Genomic DNA, 21,526 nt, shown 5'->3' on the forward strand with positions numbered 1-21,526 from the left:
GGCGGGACGCGTTTTTCCGGCGTACAGCGTGGATCACCAGGAACGCACAGCGCGAACGCTCCTCGTCCAGCGCATCCTCCCAACCGCGTGCGAAGGGAGAGGGTCCAAGGGAGTATTTGGGAAACATTTGAAAACGAGATACAAACAGCGTTGTGCAAGCGCACCATCTTACTTCAAATACCCACTCAAAAAAAAAAAAAAAAAAAAAAAAAAAAAATTAATTCCCTAACAAGCCGAGCCTGGCTCCCTAAACCGGGAGGAATCGCAACGCTGGTAAACTTGCAGAAATATTTTTACAATTTTATTAGAGGTTTTAATTCAGTGCTTTATCTACCTCTGTTAGTCTGCAAAATAGCTTTAAATATTCAAGTGGTAATTAATGAATCTTTTATGTTGCAAATCAAACATTTTCATCTGCGCTGTGGTACAGAGGCAGCGAGGAGGAGGAGGGGTTTAAGGTGTAATTGTTTCTGCCGTTCCCCTCGCCGTGCTGAATGCCTTCTTACCCTTTATTATATCATTGGCTTTTGCTTCAGTTCATCAGCGCTTCGCCACATCTTATCGTTCGATATTTGCCGTCTGTTTCTTTTCTTTTTTTTTTTTTTTTTCTTCCCCTCAGTTCAAGATTTCTTACTGCGCCTTTGCCAGAGACATTCCTAAGGAGATGGAAACTCTCTGAATGTGGAATTTTCGCATGAGTGCAAAATAATAAAAAGCATGTGTGTATTAAAAAGGGATCAACTTAATGGGAAATGAGCATTGGGTTACATTAATATTCTATTACAGTAAAAATCATATTTAATAAATTTTCTCCAGATTTTTCAGGATCTTACTGTATTTTTCTAAGTCGTATGCCAACCCAAAGAAACAGTGTATACGATACATTTGATTTATGTTAAGTAAATAACCTGCACAGCCCATTTTTTGGTTTTTTAAAAAAATATTAAGTGTAGAAACACACGCCAGACTGAAATGTGTGCTTAGTTTCCATCTGCTAGGAGGAATAGTGTTGGTCTTGTGCAGCAGAAAGCCTTTATAAACAGTATTCTATTTTATTGATGCTATATGTGGATTTTTATGTTATGTGGCAAGAACAGAAGAATGAAAACATTGTAATTTATCCTAAAGCGTAAAATTATACTGGTACTAAAGTAATTACTTCACATATTAAAATACGGTTTCCTTTACTTTCTTTTGTCATCACATAAAATGAGGCGTCGAGCACTGCAGCGCGAAGGGGCCGGAGCTTTTCTTGCCATCACAAAGGATTGACACATCCTTGCTGGTATGCACTCTGTCACCCAACCCTTGTTGTTGGGTGACCCTAATTAATATTATACCGGGTGACATTTATGTATCAGAGCAATAAGCTAAACAGGAAACAATTTATGTCACCTAAAGCTTTTTAACAAATCGATGCAACTATTTGTAATTGCTTGTTTCACAAGATTAAAAGTACTCAGCCTTGATCTTCGCCCACAGTTTTGTGGCCAACATGACCCGTGCTTCCGTTGTAAAATAGGAGTGTTGGTGATCAGCACCTATTTCCATCAAGTAATCCATATTGCTAATATTTCTGGAATTTTAATGTAGTTACAATTTATAGCTGATCAAATGTGGTTACCTAAATTGCTGTTGCTAGTAGACAGTTTAACTGTCTTTATTAATTACAGTATAATTTAATGTTTGAGTACAGGCACTTGTGTTGGTCATTTTTACAGCCAAGGCGGTTATGTGCCTTATGACGAACCGTTTTAGCATTTTCAATGGAAATTTGCTAATATGATGAGTGATAAAAACGTCAAACTCCGGTAAATAATGGTTATTGCTTTGGCTGGAATTAATCCTTGAAAGGACGGTTACCTTCAAATTAACATTATAACTTGAAGAAAAAAAAAAATATGTTTTTCAGGCTTCTGAGATGCATTAGGAATGGCCACTGAACTCCTCTAAATAAATACATAGCAAACCCCTCAAAAGGGGCTTTTTTTTCCTTTTCCTCCAGGTAGACAGAGAAATTTCCCGTGGAATAAGAAGGGAAGTGGGGCTACGTTTTGTTAAATACCTCAAAAGCTGATATTGTTTACCATTTATACCACGCGTGCTTTGAAGATACCCAACAAAGCTAATAAAATGGGGCAAAAAGAACGACTTTGCTGTGCCACAGCCCTGGGGAACTGGGGCAAAACCAGGGGCAGACAACATGGAGGCTGCAAACACACATGAAGGCCGCGTCCCACCCCGTCCGTCGGTCATCGCCATGGGGGCAGACGGTGGTTTGTTGCCACCAACGTGGCAACGCGAGGACGAAGAGCGCTTCGACGCGGCGGAATTAACCACCGCTGCAACGAAGATGAAAGATAGCCCTGATTAACACACCATTAAACGAACGTTTAACATCATCATCGAAGACGGAGCCTGATTAATAGGTCAAGAAGGGCTAATTACACTTTGTTGTGAGGAAGGGTGTGTATGTGTGTCTGCAGGCGAGCCAGAAGCACCAAGAATTGCCAGTCCCTTAAATTAGCCCAATAATGTGAAATTCGTCATACTCTGTGATCACGGCCCAAGTTAAATGTCACCGTTCAGATCATCTGCAGAGAGCAGCTGGGCGTGCGCGGAGCACGTCGGCCGCCACGGCCTCCCGGGCCTCCAGCCTCCGCGCGGGGACCCCCATCATCTCCCGCTCCTTTTCCCTCCAGAGAAACCCAGAAAAACTAAGCACTGGCTCTGGTTTTCCTTGGAAACTACTCAGAGACGCAGTGCCTCACCACTGACCATAAAAGTGCTTTTCAGCCGTGGTGGAAAACAGCATTTCTGACTGGAAAAGGTATTTCCCAGCTGGCTGTTGCTGGTGGCAGCGCTGCGAGGTAGGAAGGCATTTTGTGATGTTCCACGATACGGCTGCCAGGGAGTAGAAATGAGATTAATAACACAAAGATGATACAAAACCTTGTGAAGAGCTGGGCTCTTATCCACTGCTGGGGCAGCATGAGCTCAGTGGGAGTGGAAGGGCCAGGTCCCGCTCAACTCAGTGCCGGCTCCTCAGCTCAAGCCGCGTTTGGCACCTACCCCAGCAGCTCTCCCGCAATCGGAGGCCACAGAAAGTCCGCAGACGACAAACGACGTGGTCAGACCTCTCCCGCCCCAGCGGGTACGCCAGCGCAGAGATGTCTGGGCAGGTGAAGCACTCAAGTCATCTCTGATGGCTTCACAGCCCGTGACCTGCCCGGCTCCCCTCCATCCCCAAACAGGGGAGCCTCAGGCCCTGCCAGGATTCATTTCGGGACACGTTCACCTACCTGGAGGCCATTCTCCAACCCACATTTTAGAGACGCGGAGCACTCCTGACAAAAAACATACGAGTTTTGGCTTAACACCCTCTGCCTGCAGAATATTGTAATCCCCAAAGCGGGACCTCTCCAGTTTCCTAAAATCTCACTGGTGACAAAAGTGCCATACACAACCAAACCCAAATTTTGTTCTCTGTATCTTGGTCATCAGAATCTACACCATTTTGAGAGACATTATGAGCATGCAAAGATTCTCCCCCCTGCACCCCCCCAAAAAAAAAGTAGTTATCTGGTATAATTTTATGATAGAATATTTTTATAAAATCATTTGTACTAATTTAAGCATTTATCATTATATGCAAAAAGATTTCTTGATGAGAATATTATAGACGGTGCATGTTTTTGACATTAGCATTTTATTTGGATGACTAATCTTGCAGATGTGAAATTTCAATGAATTATTCATGAAAAATCTCTCCTCTGAAATTTCAGTTTGCTGCTAATGCTAGTTATTAAACATTTTATTTTTCTTTATAAAACTTGATGAAGAAAATAAATGTGTGCTTACTCCAAAGACAAGAAGGTGGGTTTTTCCTTTAAAGTTTCTTTCAGGTGACAGCACGGCTTGGGACTTTGCTCCTCGTGGTTTTGCGGACCAAGCCGCCGATCCTGCAAAGCCCCTCTGCCGTGCGCACCGGCGCCGTTGAACCCTTGCTAGCGACGCCAGCAGCGCAGCTCCCATTAGGGCAACTGCACTTGGAAGGATTTGCAAGATGAGGCCCCAAAGCCCTTCTTTCACGCTTTCCCCTCTCAAGTGGAATGAGACAGAAAAACCCTCAACTCTCCGTGACCCATACGGTCAGACACTGATGGACTTTCTTGGAAAAGCGGATGAATTCTTCGATGACCGCCTCTTCCTGTCTTCCAAACATCAACAACCGCCCTGCCCAGGCCGGCCATGAAAACGCTGCTAAAATATCTTGCAATCGGACGCGGTTGGGGGAGACCCAAGGAGAGCGATGAGACTGTCCATGAACGTGCTGGGACACGGGTGAGAAGCAACCAGCTGCTCCATGGATCAGCACGGGGGCCCAGGGCCTCAGGGGATGCGACACGGAGTCACTGGCGGGGCGGGGGGAGGGGGGAACAAAATAAAAACGTAGGACATGGCAACTTGCATTACCAGTGTGAACAACCAGCATTTTTATTGCATTTGAGAATGCTATAATGTCAGTAATTAGTACTGACTACACAACATTTTTTATTGTCTGTATCAACAGACATGGAATGATGGAATTACAGTTGATGTAAGGAATGAGTTTCTTTTATGCCTTATCAAAAAAAAAAAAAAAAAAAAAAATCTTGTTACTGGCAGCACATACACACGAAGCACCATGCTAACAGTCTGGACTGTACCATTTTCATCAAGGCTTATGGGTAGAAGATACTTTTTTACCTGTTCTGGGCCCATTAAAACGCAGCCGTTAGCTGCAAATTCACCTCGCAAGACTGGAATATTAAATAACTTCGGAAACATCTAAAAACTCGCCGCGAGTTCCTTAACCAAAGGTACCAAAGGATTTCAAAAGAGTTTAAACACTTTTTTTTTTTCCCATGCTATAATGAACGTGAGATTATTGGCAATCTGAAAACTACAACAGTTCAAAATTATTTTAAAAAACTTTATATATATATATTTTTTTATGTATGTATATATATAAAATATCTAACGATCTGCAACATTTGTAGAACCAGAATCCCCGCCCCGGTCTCCTCCTGAAGTGGGAGCTCCAGCAGAGGGGAGGTGCAGGACCTGCAGCGGGATTCTTGCGAGTGAGAATCAAAAAAGGTAATATTTTTTGTGGTCACTTATTCTACATAAGCCTTGATTTTTCATTTCACTTCTAGTTGAATGCAGAAACCTAACAGGTTTTACATTTACAAACTTTTTTTTTTTTTTTGTGGACAAGGAAGGCTTCGACTCTCATTCCTGACAGCGATTTACCTGATACATGGTACTACTTTCATAATGTACGCTTTTCTTTGAGAAAAAAAACATGTAACAAATTGTCTTTACATCTTGGCACCTTGTAAAGTTTTTTTTTTTTTTTTATACAAAAGTTCAATAGTTTGACACTCCCCATTATTAATCACTACTTCACTGATAAACTTTGAAAGTGTGACCCTGGAATTCATCATGCAAAATATTTACTGCAGCAGGAGAAAAACATTTTTTTTTTAACAACTTTTTTTTTTTTTCCTTTCAAATATATGAACTTTGTTTAAGACAGCCAGAAAAGGCAGTGGTAAGATAACAGAAGGGGTGGGAAAGTATCAAAAAAACCAGCTTAAACACAAAAACTGTACAAAAATGCTTCAATCAATGGTAACAGGAGAAAAAAAAAAAAAAATCTGTCAACTATGTTACAATTTAAAAGCTGAAAAAAAAAGTCAGGGATTTTCTCCCACATGTCAGCAAATGTCATCCAATATTCTTAAAGCAAGGATAACTAAATAAAATACATGTGCAGCGTATTCTGCAATTCCATTACATACAGTAGTTTTTTTTTTTTTCAAAGCTATTTTTTTAGTATAGTTAATATAAAGCAGTTGCACAAAAAGCAAAAGGTGTTTTGACAAACAGGTCTGCATTTATTCCTTTTGAGGAACGATATCTAAAAAAAGGACCTTTCCACCTTTTCCTCCCTCCCCACCCTCCCCCCGAAAGACAAAGGCTCACACAGACACAGTGGGATATATATGTACAACATAATAAACCCCTCCCTAACGAAGCAACTGTATATCCAAAGGGATACAGAATCAGAATTGTAAAAATCATAGTGAAGTTTGCTTGATGTAAAGCCTGAGATTTTCAGTTGGTTCTTCTGCAAGGCTGCGACACCTGCCAGATATGTTAAAATCTAATTTTTTATTTCTTTTTCTCTTTTTTTTTTTAATTTTTTTTTTTATTTTTGCTACAGTCTTTAGACTAAGCATGCAAGACATACAACTAAGTGCAACTGAGTGAAATGTATTTTTTATTTACTCATTCCCTAACAGTTTGGACTGAGGTATGCGTACTAACAGTTTCTCATGCTGTTATCTTTACTCATGTCTAGCTACACATGCTGAGAATGAACTAATCTACCGGATTTTTATCCCCTTCTGAATACCGAACTAACCAGCAAAACCACTCAGTTTAGAAGCACAGGGCTCAATTCTCATGATCCCTATCTGGCTACCGCCGGCACGTCACGAAGCTGCCTGGATATAATTTAAACAAAAAAAAAAAAAAAAAAAAAAAAAAGTTTTGAATGACCACAGACTGCCCTTTTTTTCTCTTTTTTTTTCTTTTTCTTTTGAAACAGAAAGCAGAGTTGAGTTTTATAAAAGTAACTGCCAATAACATTTCTTGTACCAAAGCTTATGAGTGGACAGGAGTGTTATTTCCTTATGAAAAATGCTGACCAGAAACTAAACAAAACTGAGCAGATGTGCCAAGATCAACCAAAATTAAAGCAGTCATCCTAGCACAGTCCTGAAACAGAAGTGGCACACAATCTGTAGAACCAAAGACCAAAATTTTTTTTTTCTTTTAATTCTAGAAATACTATTATGCGGTCCAGTTAAACTGTGGGAGCTTTTCTGTTCTCTTCTGTATTTTATTAAACTGTCTCCTTTATCTGATACTCTAATTTTCCGCGAAATAACTGTGTCTTTGCTTTCTCCAGCTCCCTTCTCACAGCTCCACTAGTAACACTGATTCCTAGTTTTAGCCTCAAAAGCTCTCCTCGATTCCTCTTTACAGACTTTCATTTTGGTCACTGTAAAGAATTGCAAATAAAAAGTAACAACTTTGGTTCAGACATCTACTTGGCCTTCTAAATTTTCTAGAATAAAGGAGCAGTTTCTCTTTCAGGTTAGCAATAGCCCACATCTTGTCATTTCCCTCTAAATTCTTCAACCTCCTTTGATCAACAATAAGAGGATATTTGGCTTCATAAGATAAAGCATATAACAGAGAACATAATTTACCTTTGTGTAATATCTTTGGTAATTTTAGGAAAAAAAAAAAGGTACAAAGAAGAATATAAATTAAGCTCTGAAAGGCTTTTTGAAATAATAAAAAAGCTACAGTCCTACATAAATAAATGAGTGATGGAAAAGTGGTTGCAGAATGAAAATGCCTAGGTGTTTGGTGACCGAGGTTTACTGACCGATCGCAACAAATTTTGTATGTCGTGTTTGCTTTCAAGAGCCTTGCCAGTTTTGCCTAACAAGCCCCAGTGCAAATTCTCCCCTAGATCTCCCGTCTCGTTCAGCGAGGTTTCCATACTGGCTGGTGTAATATTGCATAACAATCTTAACTGCAGTCCTGGATTTGCACAGCTGAAAATTAACACTTTAGCATTAGCGGGGCTGTGTCCTTATTAACTCCCGTAACAAGTTCAATCTGAAATCTAATTTGTATTCAAACAGATTAATGCCACCAAGCAATCCTGAACCGATGTTTAACCGTGAAACGTCGCCACGTACAATAACCATTTAATGAAGTCATCTTTCCAACCACTATTTGCAAATGCAAAAAGAAGAAAAAAAAAAAAAAAAACCCAACAAAACTGTAATAACCAATGTATAGGTGCCCATCTCGGTAATCTTAGATATTCCAGAAAGATTTGTTGACCCATCAGAACTCACGTTAAACAACCGAGAACCTGCCACTGTACTATGCATCCTCTAACAAAAGTGAACTCTATTGGTGCTGCATATGTTTCTTTGTGCTGTTCAATTTTGTGGCATTTGCTAATATTCACCGTTGCTGCCAAAAAAAAGGAAAAAAAAAAAAAAACCCAAACAACAACAAAAAATATATTAAAAATACTGCTTTGTGGAATGAATCTGTGTTGCTTCCTACAGTGTTTCTATGTTCATCTGTCATTCATTCTCATTCTTGCAGTACTTCGTTCCTCTCTCTCCGCTGGACAACGCTTCCACATGTATAGTGCAGCATTTGGGACCTTTTCAAAAAACAACATAAGAAGGAGACACCGAAATGGAATGTTTTCCATCGCTAAAGAAAACATGGTGGCATCTGAAGGAAACTGGAATGAATGACAGAAAAAACTACAAACAATTCAATGACATTCAGCTTCGTATAATAAAAACACCTATTAACATTCATCACAAAGTACAGAAAACGTTGAAGCCTCCGCGAGGCCCTGGGCCCGGATGAGGCCTGAGGTCAGAACTTAAAATGGTAGAGGAGAAGTGGGGCGGGGGAATAAAAGCAATACATTAAAAAGTTTGGGATAATTTTTTTCTTTGAACCCCTCCCCGATAGACACGCTCACACGCACACACACATGTCCACACACGTGCACACACAGGCCTTCCCCATCCCAAATGGAAGCAAAAAAAAAAAAAGAAACCAACCGAAAAACAAAAAAAAAATGGAGTAAAGGCAGTGATAATCAACATGCAGTACTGTGCAAATATGTTGTCCATTGGAATCCTTAAAATCTGGGCAAAGACTTGATCTGCAGTTCAGGTGTACATGCTCAGTTTGATGTCCTCAAGTGTCCAAAATTGGCAGGACCTGCAGTCCACAGCTGGCTGCTAAATGCAAGTGAATCAGTTTAGCAAATTTACAACACTGATGTTGACTGTAAGAGAGGAAAATCCCAAGTACCAAACAAGTCCATCCAATGCACAGAGTACAAATTCCTTTTTTCAACAAAAAGTAGAAAAATCAAAAATACTCCCAAATGGGATACTTGATGGCACTAAGAGTTAACATATTTCATAGTTGTCAAAGTGGACTGAGAATCCTCCAGACTGTACAATAATGGAGAGATTTCACAGCTAAGTTTGACGCGTTCTTCCAATCTTCATTCTCAGGATAACGATGTCAGACATACTCATTCTATGTCCTCATTTACAGGTTCATCTTCATAATCTCTGTCGTGATCGAAATCTGGACTGTGGTTGGCTGTTGTCACTAAGGAGAGCGGGCCTTCATTTTCATCTGGATCTAACGGCTCTTCTTTGACATGCACAGGGTGCCTGGAAAAATGAAAACATGGTCAGTCAGCAAGCTGCTTGTTAAGGAACAGTTTTGACAGCCTGGGTGGTTTGGGGAGAAAGGCAAGGTGGTTTGGGTGTGCAGACCCAGTGTGCCAAGCCCAGGAGCTGCAGGTCACCAAGAAGACCCTCAACTACCGTACTGGCCACCAAGCAAAGGCTACGCCAGGCAGGCAGTGCTCAACTTCCCTGGGAAAACACTCTGGAAGGAGCACTTCGACGGAGTTTCCGTCTCGGGATCGAGCAAAAATGCTCTCAGCTGACATATTAAGTTGATTAATACAATCTGTGGATAAATAAGCGGAATAAGCATCCGAACGGCAAAGCAGCAGTTTGTCAGCCCGCCGAGCCGGCGGAGGCTGGGCTAATCATCGCTCGCTGTGTGTGCAGCGTCTCTCGTTAACATGCAGAACCTGTGAGACAACTCTCCAGAGGACGACCCCAAGTGAGGTTCTATCATTAATCAACTTCAAGCAAACACAGCAAAGAGACACCATGATACATGCTTTAAACTCCAAATTAATGCATATTTTTACAAACTGTCAATAAGGGAAGAAAAGCCCTGCCAGGAAACACAAACAGAGAGGAAAAGGCTCGCTCAACACAACAATATGATAAGAAAGCACAGACCTAACGAGAATAATAACACTGTCAGCTGTAAACAAGGCAGAACATGATCCCCAGCTCACGGTGGGCACAAGGATGTACTGAAGAGATGAGATCTGCCAAATTTCTCATTACGGCACAGCACATGAATAACCCGCAGGGGAACGGGGCTTGGTCATTCAAAACAGGTATGATAACAATTGAAAAGTGTTGTTCGTAAATCATATTTACAACAAATCCTATACAAATACAAATTACCTTTTTTTTTTTTTTTTGTTCGGCAGCTTTTGAAATGTAAAACAGCCATGTGAGTCAATAGTGTCTTGTTGGTGGGACTTTATAGGAAAGTAGGATTTTATTGACATTACCGAGTATTAATAATGCGACACAGCAACAGAGACCCTGTTTGCTTCCTAAATAATTGATGTTGTAGGCAATCCCTTAAAATAAAGTGTTAATGAGTTCAAGTCCCACTCTGTCTCTCATCGAGTTGATATCCACCTCAGAGAGTCTTGTTTTTTCGCCATGCGGGCTGATTTAACCCTTTCATGCAGGCTACATGAAAACACAACCCGAAGCACAAACCCTTCACTGTAAGAACTTTTTCCCTCTTTGCACAGCTTTGATTTAAAATGAAGGACTTTTGTCTGGATAGGAATGACAATACTGTTTGTACTCCACTGCACTGACAGACAGCAAGAATAAATCACCGAACAGGGAAAATGTACTCGGCATCCATGTACACGCCAGAGGTAACGCTGCCAGGGTGGCCCAATTGTACGCGTGTATAGTGTGCAAAGCTGTATCGCGCCCTATTTATTTATTTCGGCTTGACCCTGGATCAGTTTAGGAAGCATCTAACTTGCTGACTACACACATTTCTAATGGGAGCTGTGAATGCCTTTCAAGTCCCTGCATATTTCAGCTTCTTGAGCTGGAAAGTGCTAGATCAATACTTAAGTATCAGCTGCACCTTCCAGCCCATCCAACAAAGGAACGGTGGGCAGAAGCGATGCAGTACCCACGTGCACACACCTTGTCCCTTCAAATTCACAAATACGTGTCCTATCAACACAGCCCTGGGAGCAGAGAGATCCCTCTGCACATTGCATAATTTTTGCAAAAATGACAATGAGAGAGACGTTACTCATACAATTTTGACCCAATTATTGAAAAAGGATGGGCAGGGAGAGATCGGAAGGAGATGATTCAAATATCAGAGGCTGAGAATTAGCTGAAGTACATAAAAAGACTCGCAAGTGGATCGTCGTCTCAGAGGCGTGTATGCGCTAACCATCCTGGCGGCTCGCAGCCCTAGCAAATGTGAAACCACGCTTATTATTTGCAACTAGAAAAACTTATATTATGAATAGGCTGTGGGGCCCCTCACTTGGGAGAAAACATGGAATGAAAAACAGAAGAAAAAGGGGGAAAGAGCAGCTACACATAGAGATTGATAAAGTGCATGCTACTCCGTCTTTATGGCAGTGATCTTTTTTACTGTTGTTTTAATTTAAAAGTCTTGTTTGTTGGTTTTCTGGTTTTGATGCTGCTGCCGGGCTTATTATTATTTATTTATTTTAAATAAAGTATTGTTTTTGAAAACACAGATGGGAAATTTTCAAAGGAGAGAGGAGAACACATGTTGTGTCCAGGAGAGGTGGCACTTGGCACACGGATGCGAGTTTGGGGCCACGTCTCCAGTGTCCCACGACACCAGCTCGCGCACAGCCAGACAGCAGAAGTGAACAGGGGCAAGCAGAGAAGACAGGTTACCCACTGGGCTCACCACCACCCGAAATGCTGTGAGAGGTCCCCAAACCTTTCCAAAGCAAACTCTGCCTCCCCTCTGGTTTTGTTATGAAAGCAGGTGAAACCAGGTGGTTTTAACTGAGCTTCTCTTTGAGGTTTGGTGTGGTTCCCAGAAATCAGAAAAACCCAAAACTTCAGGAGCAAAAAGCAAAGCAAGCACCAAGTTCTGAAAAAGGCTTCTGGACCCCGAGCAAGACAAAGCCAGAGAGGTACAGCCACACCAGCCTCCTCCAGCAGCTCACGTGCTGGACAAACATCAGACAGCGAGCTTGCAAAAAATCTGTCCCCCAAATTAGGCGGGTTATCTGGGTAACACAACACCCCCGGGAGAGAACTCTATGGAGAACAACAACAAAAAAATTCAACTCCTTGCATACTCTGTCAGTTTTAACCACAAAGTGGTGTGTGAGGAGGGAACCTCACTGGATCTCTAATTTTGCTCAAACATTTCAGAATAACTGAAATAAATAAGCTTAAATAAGCTCAAAGGCAACAGGAGACCTTCATCTCTCTCAAATAAGTCTGAATCTCTATTCACCACCTCACCAAAACCCCAAGCTGGGGAAGGAAAACTTCCTTTAGAGACTAAAGAATTCAGTCTCTTGAATTACAGAAAAGGTAAATGCTGGGCCAGGCAAAAAAAAAAAAAAAGAAAAAAAAAAAGAGAGGGGGTGGGAAGAGAAAAAAAAAAGAAAGGGTTTCCCGTTTCTTCTTTATAGTAGCAGAATTTCAGCACATTCCTTTTAAGTAGACGCCTAAGACTCCAGAAGGGGTTAACAATAAATAACCTTGCTGAACACAGATTCCCCTTCTTTTCACATCTGAGTAATTCTTTTGTTTGTCCACTCTGGGAACAGAGGAGTTTTTAATAAAGCTGACTGTTGTTTAAAGCCACTGAGTTCTGGTGGTGCACACAGCATGGAGTAGTTTGCTTTGTGACTACCTTTGGAGCATATCAGGATGAAAGTGTTATGTCCCCAAGCTGTAATTATGCGACTACTTTCTAGTGTTTCAAAAGGAGGGAGAGAGAAGGGAGGGGGAAAAAAAAAAAAAAAAAGCAAACCTAGCTGTGGTTCAATGTGTCATAAAAAGGAAGTGAATGAGCGGTAATAAGACTTCAGCTAAAGTGTTAGACTTCTTAGCTGTCATGTTAACAAGGTCCTTTAAACCTTACAATAAAGTTTAAAGCTTGATTTATTCTAATACACTGAAATTGTTTAAAAAATAATTTGCATTATGACAAGGAAGTCTGTTCTGAGAAAAAAACTGAAAATATCATTAACAAAGCAGGCTTATGAAAAATAAGAGGGTGTAGGGCATCTGGAAATCGGCTGTTGACTCAGGATTTTGTTTAGTAAACAGGGTAAACCCCGCGACGTGTGAAGGGTGTTCTGGCTTTAGATCCCTTCAAACTACTTACAAACACCAAACGGCGCAGAGGCTGGTATTGGAACATCACCTGGCCACATTTTACTTAAGCAAAAAGAAATGTTCAGCAGAGAACACATATATTATCAATTCTGAGAAAATGAAAACACTCAGGAAACAATCATTTCCATATTACAACAGAAAATTGGATTTTCTGGTGAATAATGAAAATGAGGCATCCCTCCCCCCGTTCTCCTCTCTCTCCAGTATTCGTTCTGTGCCCCTCACCTTGGTATCAATGTGCTAAGAGATGATTATTAAGTGCAACAAAGGCCATGGCTATGCACAGTTCTGGAAGATGTCCTAGCCTGTTTCAACTCAGTTATTTTTCCCTCCTCGCAGTCTCTTCAAAGACAACGAAACCTTAGGTGAAACGAGAAGTGCGTGAACTACACTAGACTTGAACTCGCAAAAAAATAATTACTTGGATTAACGCAACATCATAAACGTTCATCCCTGTCTGTTAGGCCAGGAGAAACCCTTGGGAGAAGTCTTGTTTCTGGAGAAAAGCCACATCCCTCCGACTCCTCCTTCACGCCGGCCCTATGTGGCCGTGGGCAGAGGATAACGAATTGTGACTAAAACTGCCTCGAGATGAACCCATTTGAGAGATGGAAAGTGTGTCATGCAACGCTACTTTGGGAGAGATAATTAATACTGCACAAACAATCGCTGGAAAAGCTAAACACATTATTTGAATGTTTTGAAGTAAATGGTAAAAGACAATGTTTAAATTAATTATTAATTAAAAATGAATGTTGCCATCTTTAAAGATTTTTTTTTCAAAGCACTTTGTGCACTGATTTAAAATGCTGCGATATCAAAGTATCCACAGCCTCAGATTCCTTCGTGCCCCCTCCCCTCTGATAGCACATTATGCAGGTGGGAAACTTTTTTGCCATTAAATGCTAATTAGTTTCACAACTAATTACTATCGTGGTATTAGGTTAATGTTTTTCTACTTTTTGATTTAGACTTACTTTTGTAAATCCCTTATTCAAATTACTTTGAAGTAAAAGACTACAAATTAGTTCTCTTTTTAATGCGTAACGTGAGCCCTGGTAAGTCAGCCAGTAATTCCAGAGCCCGTTTTACGGAACAGGCAGCGTGGCTCTCGCGCGCGTTCACTCGCACAGGTAGCCAACCGCTCTGCAGAGTTTTTGGAGAACTACAAGACTTATAAATTCCGGTTTCCTCGCCAGCTGCCAATTACCCAGTATGTAATTTGAGGGGAGGGGGGAATTTACAGCTTTGCAAACTCACTCCGTCAGCCCATAAATACCGAACACACCCCATCGGGGCATCACACCCTTCCTGCGCCAGCCCGCTGCCCTGTGCCATTCACGTTGAGCAGGGACGGCGATCCCCCGTGACTTCGCGTGGTTCTATACGCGCTCATTATACTGCCGTCTGTTGCTATAACGCTCCTATTAATTTTCCTTTTGATATTTTAAGAGCAATCTATAAATCACGCAGACCTTCACATGTGCCACCGTTAATGCTTAGTAAGACTGTTGTGTGTAAAGTTGTTTTTTTTTTTTTTCAGACCCACCAAACAGGTCCATTTCCCAGCTCTGCCCCACCTTGTGCTTGTTGTGTGGATTGGAGGGGACGGAAATTACATTTTTTTTTCTCCAAGAAACACAGATGCCTCTGAGGTTTTGCAAGGTTTCAAGAATTGCAAATAAGTTAACAATTTTATAGCTCTGTGTGCTTGTTGGACTGGATTGAGCTGATTGGTTTTACGTGGAAACTGGTAAATGGCTCTTTTACATCCCTATCAACCTAAGAATGTCGCCGGACGGAGACATCTACTCTTGCCGCTCCATCCATGAACCTCAGGAACCAACCGAGTCCCATTTCAGCTGACAGTAGGACAACACCTAGAGCCACGCACGCGCCTCGGCTGTACTTACATTGCTTGCATAGGGGAACGTCCTGGACTACTGTCACTCCCGTTACTGTTCGTATGCTCCATTGCACCATTAAGCTCTTCCCTCATCGCGTTGGCTAGATTGCCCAGAGTGGGATTTCCCATGGAAGCAGTAGTGTATAGAGGTATACTGTTCTCAGCCATTGAAGCCTGCCAGGGACACAAACACATACACGAAGAGCCATGACTAACGTTTTTGTACATTGCACAGCACACTCACTTATTCCAAAACATTCTCCACTTTTACATTATTTGCAATTAGCGTTTTTTTTAAATATTGTGCCTTCTGATAGGTATTACTCTGATTCCACCAAGGGAAATTTAACATCATTTACATCTGGGTTTAAGCATTCATAGCTGTATTGGCTTGTGAGAGGACGAAGCTTTCCATTCCCTATTTGGAATTACATCCCCTGGAAAAAATAAAACATCCTTTTCCTATTTTTCATTTTGCAAAATTATGTTTGGGGCTTTGGGTTTTTTTGTGGCTTAGGTCTGGGTTTGGGTTTGTGTTTTAATGAAACACAGAGAAAAAAATCAGAACTTGCTCAGCTGATAACTCCTTCCTGCCAGAGCAAACAGGCACCAAGCAGGAGGGCATTACCAAGTTTGGTTTTTCTCGGGACACACGTGCGACGCTGCAGTTCGCACTAACTGCATGACTCTGAGTTGCAGTGATCTACCTCAGAGCTGAACCAGTGCATGGGAATTTTTTTAAGCCTCAGCAACTCAGCTCTTACCTTTAGCTATTACAGATCTGACCATTTTATTTCGATTTTTCCTTGTTCTGAAGAAATAGCATACAGAGGCACACTGGAGCTAACTTTCTAAATGGAAATCTTTGTAGGAAGAGAATGAACTGTTAAATATTTTCCTTCTGATTCCCACCGTTCTTCCTGCTAATATTTACTGTGTGTCAGCATTAGCTCAGGTAGACGGCACAGCACCGTGCCCGGCGCGGCAGCACTGGGAGAGCAGAAGCCCCAAGCCCTGGAGGAGCCCAGCGTTCGGCGGGGATGGGATGCAGGGCTTTCCAAGGCCGGAGTGCCCTGGGACTCGAAGGACATTTAACCATTTCAGCCATCCCAGCTGGATCTGGCTGACACCATCTGCAGCTCTCTGAGCCGTGTCAGTGCCGGAGAGCCACAGACGCTGGCTCCGCAGCGCTCAACCTGCGCCGGGGGGAGGTCAGTCGGCTGCGGAGCCAAAAAATCCATCAGGCTCCAGGTCTGCATGATGCAAACCCTGCCTGTGGGAGGGGAACTAATGCAAATATACTCCCCACCAAACGCTCTTGTCTGCTCCTAACTCGCAGGACAAAACTCCTTGCTTGTTGCCATCTGAGCCGGCAGAGTTGTTCCCAGGCAAGCACAGAGACCGGACGGGGGGGAGATGGGATGGGAAGCGGGGGGCATGACCAGCCCCAACTGCAGCATCTCCAGGAGCACGGCCCCTTTTATTCTTCCTTACGTTGACCTCTCCATGGGCAGCCCTATGTGTCACATGTGATTACAAAAGCTATTCTAACGGGGAGGATTATTTTTATCTTCTTGATTCAACAACCGGCAAACTCATTGTGATTAGGGGATGCAAAGAATGGTTCACATTTCCTGCACTTGGCAAAATAATGACTCAAGTTCTTCACCCATAGTGATAACTTGTAATTGCAGTAAAGCAATTTACTGGGGGAGAGGTGGGACATGAGGAGTATCTGCTATAAAGATAATAATGGGGAGGGGGGAGTTTTGGGAGCCCCCAGTGACCTGCTGGGAAAAGAGAGAGGTTTCTTCTCCCTGGCTACAAGGGAAAACAGACGGCAGGAATGTCAGATGGGTCTGGGTGAAGGAGAGGGGCGGCTCTGTCACCTCACAGGAGAAGACAAATGCAGTCTGGCATCCCGGCAACACATGGCACACCGCGCTGTCCCCCGGCCTGCGGAGAGGTGGCCACTGTGTTCATGGGGATGGGCAAAGAGCCGATCTTCAGAGATGCCCGCAAAAGCCAGGGGAATGCTGCTTGTTAATTATTAGTTAGACTGAACATAGGCACTGGCAGCGGCCTTGTGTCCTAGGAGGAAGGTTATTGCCCAAGCGAGGTCTGAATTGCCCACACAGCACTGGCCACCGGCATGGCTTTGCCCAAACTCCAGTGCAGCACCCGCCAGGATTTTGGTGGCAAAATCGAAGGACAGGGAGAGGAGCGAGGCACCTGCTGGTGTATCTTCAACCTAAACGAGGACCTGTCTCAGTGCAACGAATATTGCTCACTCCCATTTATTACAGCGGCCACACGAGCGGCAGCAAATTTGACCCAGGCTCTGCTCTCCATCAGCTCAGTTCACACGATGCTATTCGGGGGCAGGAGTACGTGTCACTTCCAGGAAAAGTGGGAAATGGAAACAGTTTGGAGGTTATCACAAAAGACAAGAATGGATGGAGATGACGACAACGACACGTGTTTCAGAAATAAAACACGAACAGTTCCGTATGATAAGCATATTAATTGAAATTAGTCACATAGTTAACAATGTGAAGAAATGCAGGATCATTTCGTTTTTGCCTTTCAGCCTCATGAATGCAAAATGTGCTTGTAATCTTAATACTATTCAAGAGACAAAGCAGTCTTTAAAAATCACACTTCACAAGACTCAAGGGAAAATAAGTTACTAATGAATGGTATTTACAGTTGCTTCATTTAAACATGCTTTCATTTGCTGTTCAGAAGTTACTGCATAAACTCATATAATCAGAACTGCAGAACGTTCCTTTTCTCCTAATAATCTGTTTCGTGATTCTGAAAAGAGAAGTCTGCTAAACCTCCCACAAAACACAGGTGTCCAAGCAAATATCCACGGCTGCCAGTGAACTTTTTGAGAAGTGACCCTCAGCGAACAACCAGGTACAACCCCACGTGTGGTGTTGCCTCCTGGATGAATTCGCATTGTAAGGAACAGGCTTGAACCCCCACACAAACACAGCCCACCCTGCAAATTCAAGGCATGGTAATGCATTTGTATCTTTGGTTCATGTAGCAAATATTGACTTTACCTGGGTTTTTTTGAGATAGACTCAGCAATTCCTAGAGAGGAAAAAAAATGCCAACCTGATACACAGCAGATGAAAAAGGGCTGGAGACACGCACACTTTTAGGCTGCAAGTTATTAATTGTGCACCGACACTTTGTGTATTTCCACATCATGAAAAAACAGATTTTTTTTTTTTGTCTTAGAATTACAGTACGGTTTAAACCAATAAAAAAGATATTTTTTTTTTTCTATTGGAATTGCAACATTTATTTTTCACCAACAATAGGAAGATATGCAAAAATAGCCCTTAAAAGAAAAGGGGGAAAAATGATCTGCTTTCTCTTTAAACCCATAAACAATAGAAGGTCACGTGCCGCAGTATCCTATCATTCAGCACATTAATAGCTGTGCTAGAGTAATTACACTTGTGGTATTTTTGCCTCAAGTGAAATTCTGAAATAAGAGGATGGAAATTATGATACTGCTGATAAATATTAATAAGTGAACTTTTAATTTTTTTTGCCACAATATTCAAAATGCTAAGCATCTAGCTAATGCTGAAGCAGCCTGATATGTGTTTGCCTCCAGGGACTATGATGCTTTATGCACTTAAGAAAAAAGTTTAACGGAATTAAAATTTAATATCTAATTAGAGCAAGGCTAATATATTTTGAAATGAGTGGGGAAGACACACGCCTCTGTTGCATATTTGCTACGGTCATTAATCTTACCTGTAAAGCAGCATTGAGAGGTGTGCAGTAGGTGTGGCTGGTCTGTATGTTTTTAATAAGAGAAGGGTTACTGCATAAGAAAAACATAAAAAGGAGAGTTAAATGCAACCAACTTCTGTGTGAGCATTTCAAGCATGTAATGCTTCCTCCCACACCAGAAAACTAGAGCTGAGACTGTTTTTCCACACAAGTTCTCTTTCGTTTCTTTATTATTTTTTTTTTAATTTGAAGAAAATATCTGAGTTTCAGTCTATGGTTATCATATTTGCCTTTACTAAATAAAGAACATCATTATCTCTCGACGTTACCTCGCCATGTGTTCTACTACCCTGCGTTAGTAGCACATCTTGGCATCTCTGCTCATTTTAGCTGTGTTCAGGAGAAATTCTCCAATATTCGTCGTGTCTGGGAGCCAGTTACCATGTAAAGGTCCATTATGAGGAGGCTATGATCAGAAGTACCACAGGACATTTTAAATACTACTTCATGCAAATTGTTCTCCAAGCCGCTGGTGGCAGAGTCCCTCGGAATGGAGCAGAGGGACCGTGATGAGAGAGGATCTGAGCTGTGCTATTTCCTGCCAGGCAAACGGTGAGTGGTCCCGGTGAGGGACTACCTATGCCATCGTCCCAAACAGTCTGGGGTTGTGGGCACGGAGGCAAGACGGCAGGTACTGCTGCACCACAGCAGAGCCGTACGGAGCACGCAAAACAACACGCTGCCCTAAAGGTCGTTTTAATAAAAAATATTGTGATGTGCTATTTTGGACCCTTACTTTAGTCATCTTAAGTTTACGTAAGCGGCTGGATTTGAGGAAAATTAATGTCAGGCACGCCTGCTCTCTCTTTAGCAGGCATTGAAATAACACTGGTTCCACCAAAAGGGAAAAAAAAATAAAAATAACTGAATACAAACTAGACTAAAAGTGCCAATGAAAAAAATCTCAAAAAAGTTTTATCACTCACTGGGCATTTTTATTTTTGTATTTTTTTCATCTGGGAGTGAATCATGGTGAGAAGAGTCTTAACTGAGCCCCTCCCACAGGGACCAGCGAGGATCAGTTGTCCTGGAGAGATGGCCTTCGAATAAAGGTCAAAGAAAATTGCTTTGGGAACCCCAGCAATATTTGTGCGTGGTTGTTGTAGACACAGGATGGCCTGTTGATTATAATCTTTACAGCTGGTCTCACTGCACTTTCACATTTTTTAAAGTTAATTCAGTGTTTCTGACTTACAAGCACCTTACACTATTTCTGATTTGCAAAACAAGGCGTACAACTGAAAGCAAAGGAAAATATCAGAATTAAAAAACTTATCTGAAGCCTTTCCTGGCATCTATCTGTCTTCCTGACAGGTCTACAGCAGCATATCTGCACTAGCATGGATAATTATTTTAGTCTACATTGCATTAAAAACAAATGCTATAACAAACATGTCAAAGTAGAGTCATTACTACAGGCATTTGGATTATCAGAGTAGGACACACAAAATACACATAACAACCAAAAATTTAGGTTCTTTAGCAGCAAAGGTGATGTCACTATTTTGTGAAATGCAAGTCTACATGAGATGGGCAAATCATGCAAAGCAAAGCAACAGCAGAAAAAAAAAATTAAAGCAAGTAAAAGCTCTTACTGTGCAACAAGCTCGCCAAAGTTTTCATCAGGGCAGTATTTTCGAGGACGGCCTCGTTGAATATGACGGCCACGTTTAAACTCTTCATCATCAACAGTCCAAAAGGACCCAAACTCATCCTCTACTCTGATAAAGCACTTATGCAGTGAGAGGTTGGTGCGAATGGCACCCTGGGACAAGAGCAGCAGCAAAGGAGATGAAGTGGAAACAAAGGGACACGGGATCGGGGACAGAACAGACATCAAATACAGGGAAAAGGAAAAAGAAAATAAAATGCAATAAGCATAAGCAAATGGTTTGTGAGGGTTAATATGCATTGCCACCTAAAAGCTACTAGCATGTGATGCAACAAACACCAAGCAAGCAGGGTCAGGGTACTGGTGGGCATACAAACAGTAGTGATGAGATGTTTGTCTTGGTTTCCCTTAACTGAAACAATGCGAAACCACCTGTGGTCGGTCTAACACCAGCTAGCAGCCAAAAGCCTCTACGTTAAACTGTAAGCATGATCCAAGCTAGGCTAAGAAGTTCAAACATGGTGGACATACCCACTGATCTTTTGTGGCCTTCGTTTTTGGAACTCTAGTTCATCCACTGTCCATACTGCCCCTTTAACGTTTTCTACTCGCACAAAACACTTGTGAAGACTAAGATTATGACGCACTGCATTCTGCAGCAAGTATAAAAGAGAAAACATTCAAAAACTTTCTATGAGAAAATGCTCATCATTGTCCAAGAACAGCAGCACAGTCAGCTTGACAGTCCTCATTTTGCAATATTAAGTCCCTTCCCCTCCCCACACCCGCCTGCTTTCCCCAGCTCTTTACATCTTATTTTTGCAAAGACAAAAGAAACATAAAAGCTTAAACCCAAGATTAGAAATTCAAGTTAATTCTTACAAATTACCCCCAGTGTGAATGAGAACAGCCATCATTTTAAGCATGCATGTTGTATAATACAGCACATTTCATAGAGAACACAAG

At 41.9% G+C, this 21,526-nt stretch overlaps 1 protein-coding gene across 19 annotated transcripts in view; it reads right to left on the reverse strand.

Annotated features, from left to right (window-relative positions):
- Positions 1 to 4,908: 4,908 nt before the first annotated feature.
- The window catches only part of FOXP1 (forkhead box P1), a 382,770-nt gene continuing 366,152 nt past the window's right edge, over positions 4,909 to 21,526 (reverse strand). For all 19 annotated transcript variants that reach the window (XM_086755804.1, XM_086755817.1, XM_086755816.1 and 16 more), the window contains 4 exons: positions 21,092 to 21,213; positions 18,910 to 18,979; positions 15,137 to 15,303; positions 4,909 to 9,356 (listed from right to left, as the gene is read on the reverse strand). In XM_086755804.1, coding sequence (XP_086611930.1) covers positions 9,212 to 9,356; positions 15,137 to 15,303; positions 18,910 to 18,979; positions 21,092 to 21,213 — 504 coding nt within the window. In that variant the 3' untranslated portion in view covers positions 4,909 to 9,211. The remainder of the gene's footprint in view (positions 9,357 to 15,136; positions 15,304 to 18,909; positions 18,980 to 21,091; positions 21,214 to 21,526) is intronic.

This window comes from Chlamydotis macqueenii, chromosome 10 (assembly GCF_036417535.1).
Source record: "Chlamydotis macqueenii isolate bChlMac1 chromosome 10, bChlMac1.mat, whole genome shotgun sequence".
Lineage (NCBI taxonomy): Eukaryota > Metazoa > Chordata > Aves > Otidiformes > Otididae > Chlamydotis > Chlamydotis macqueenii.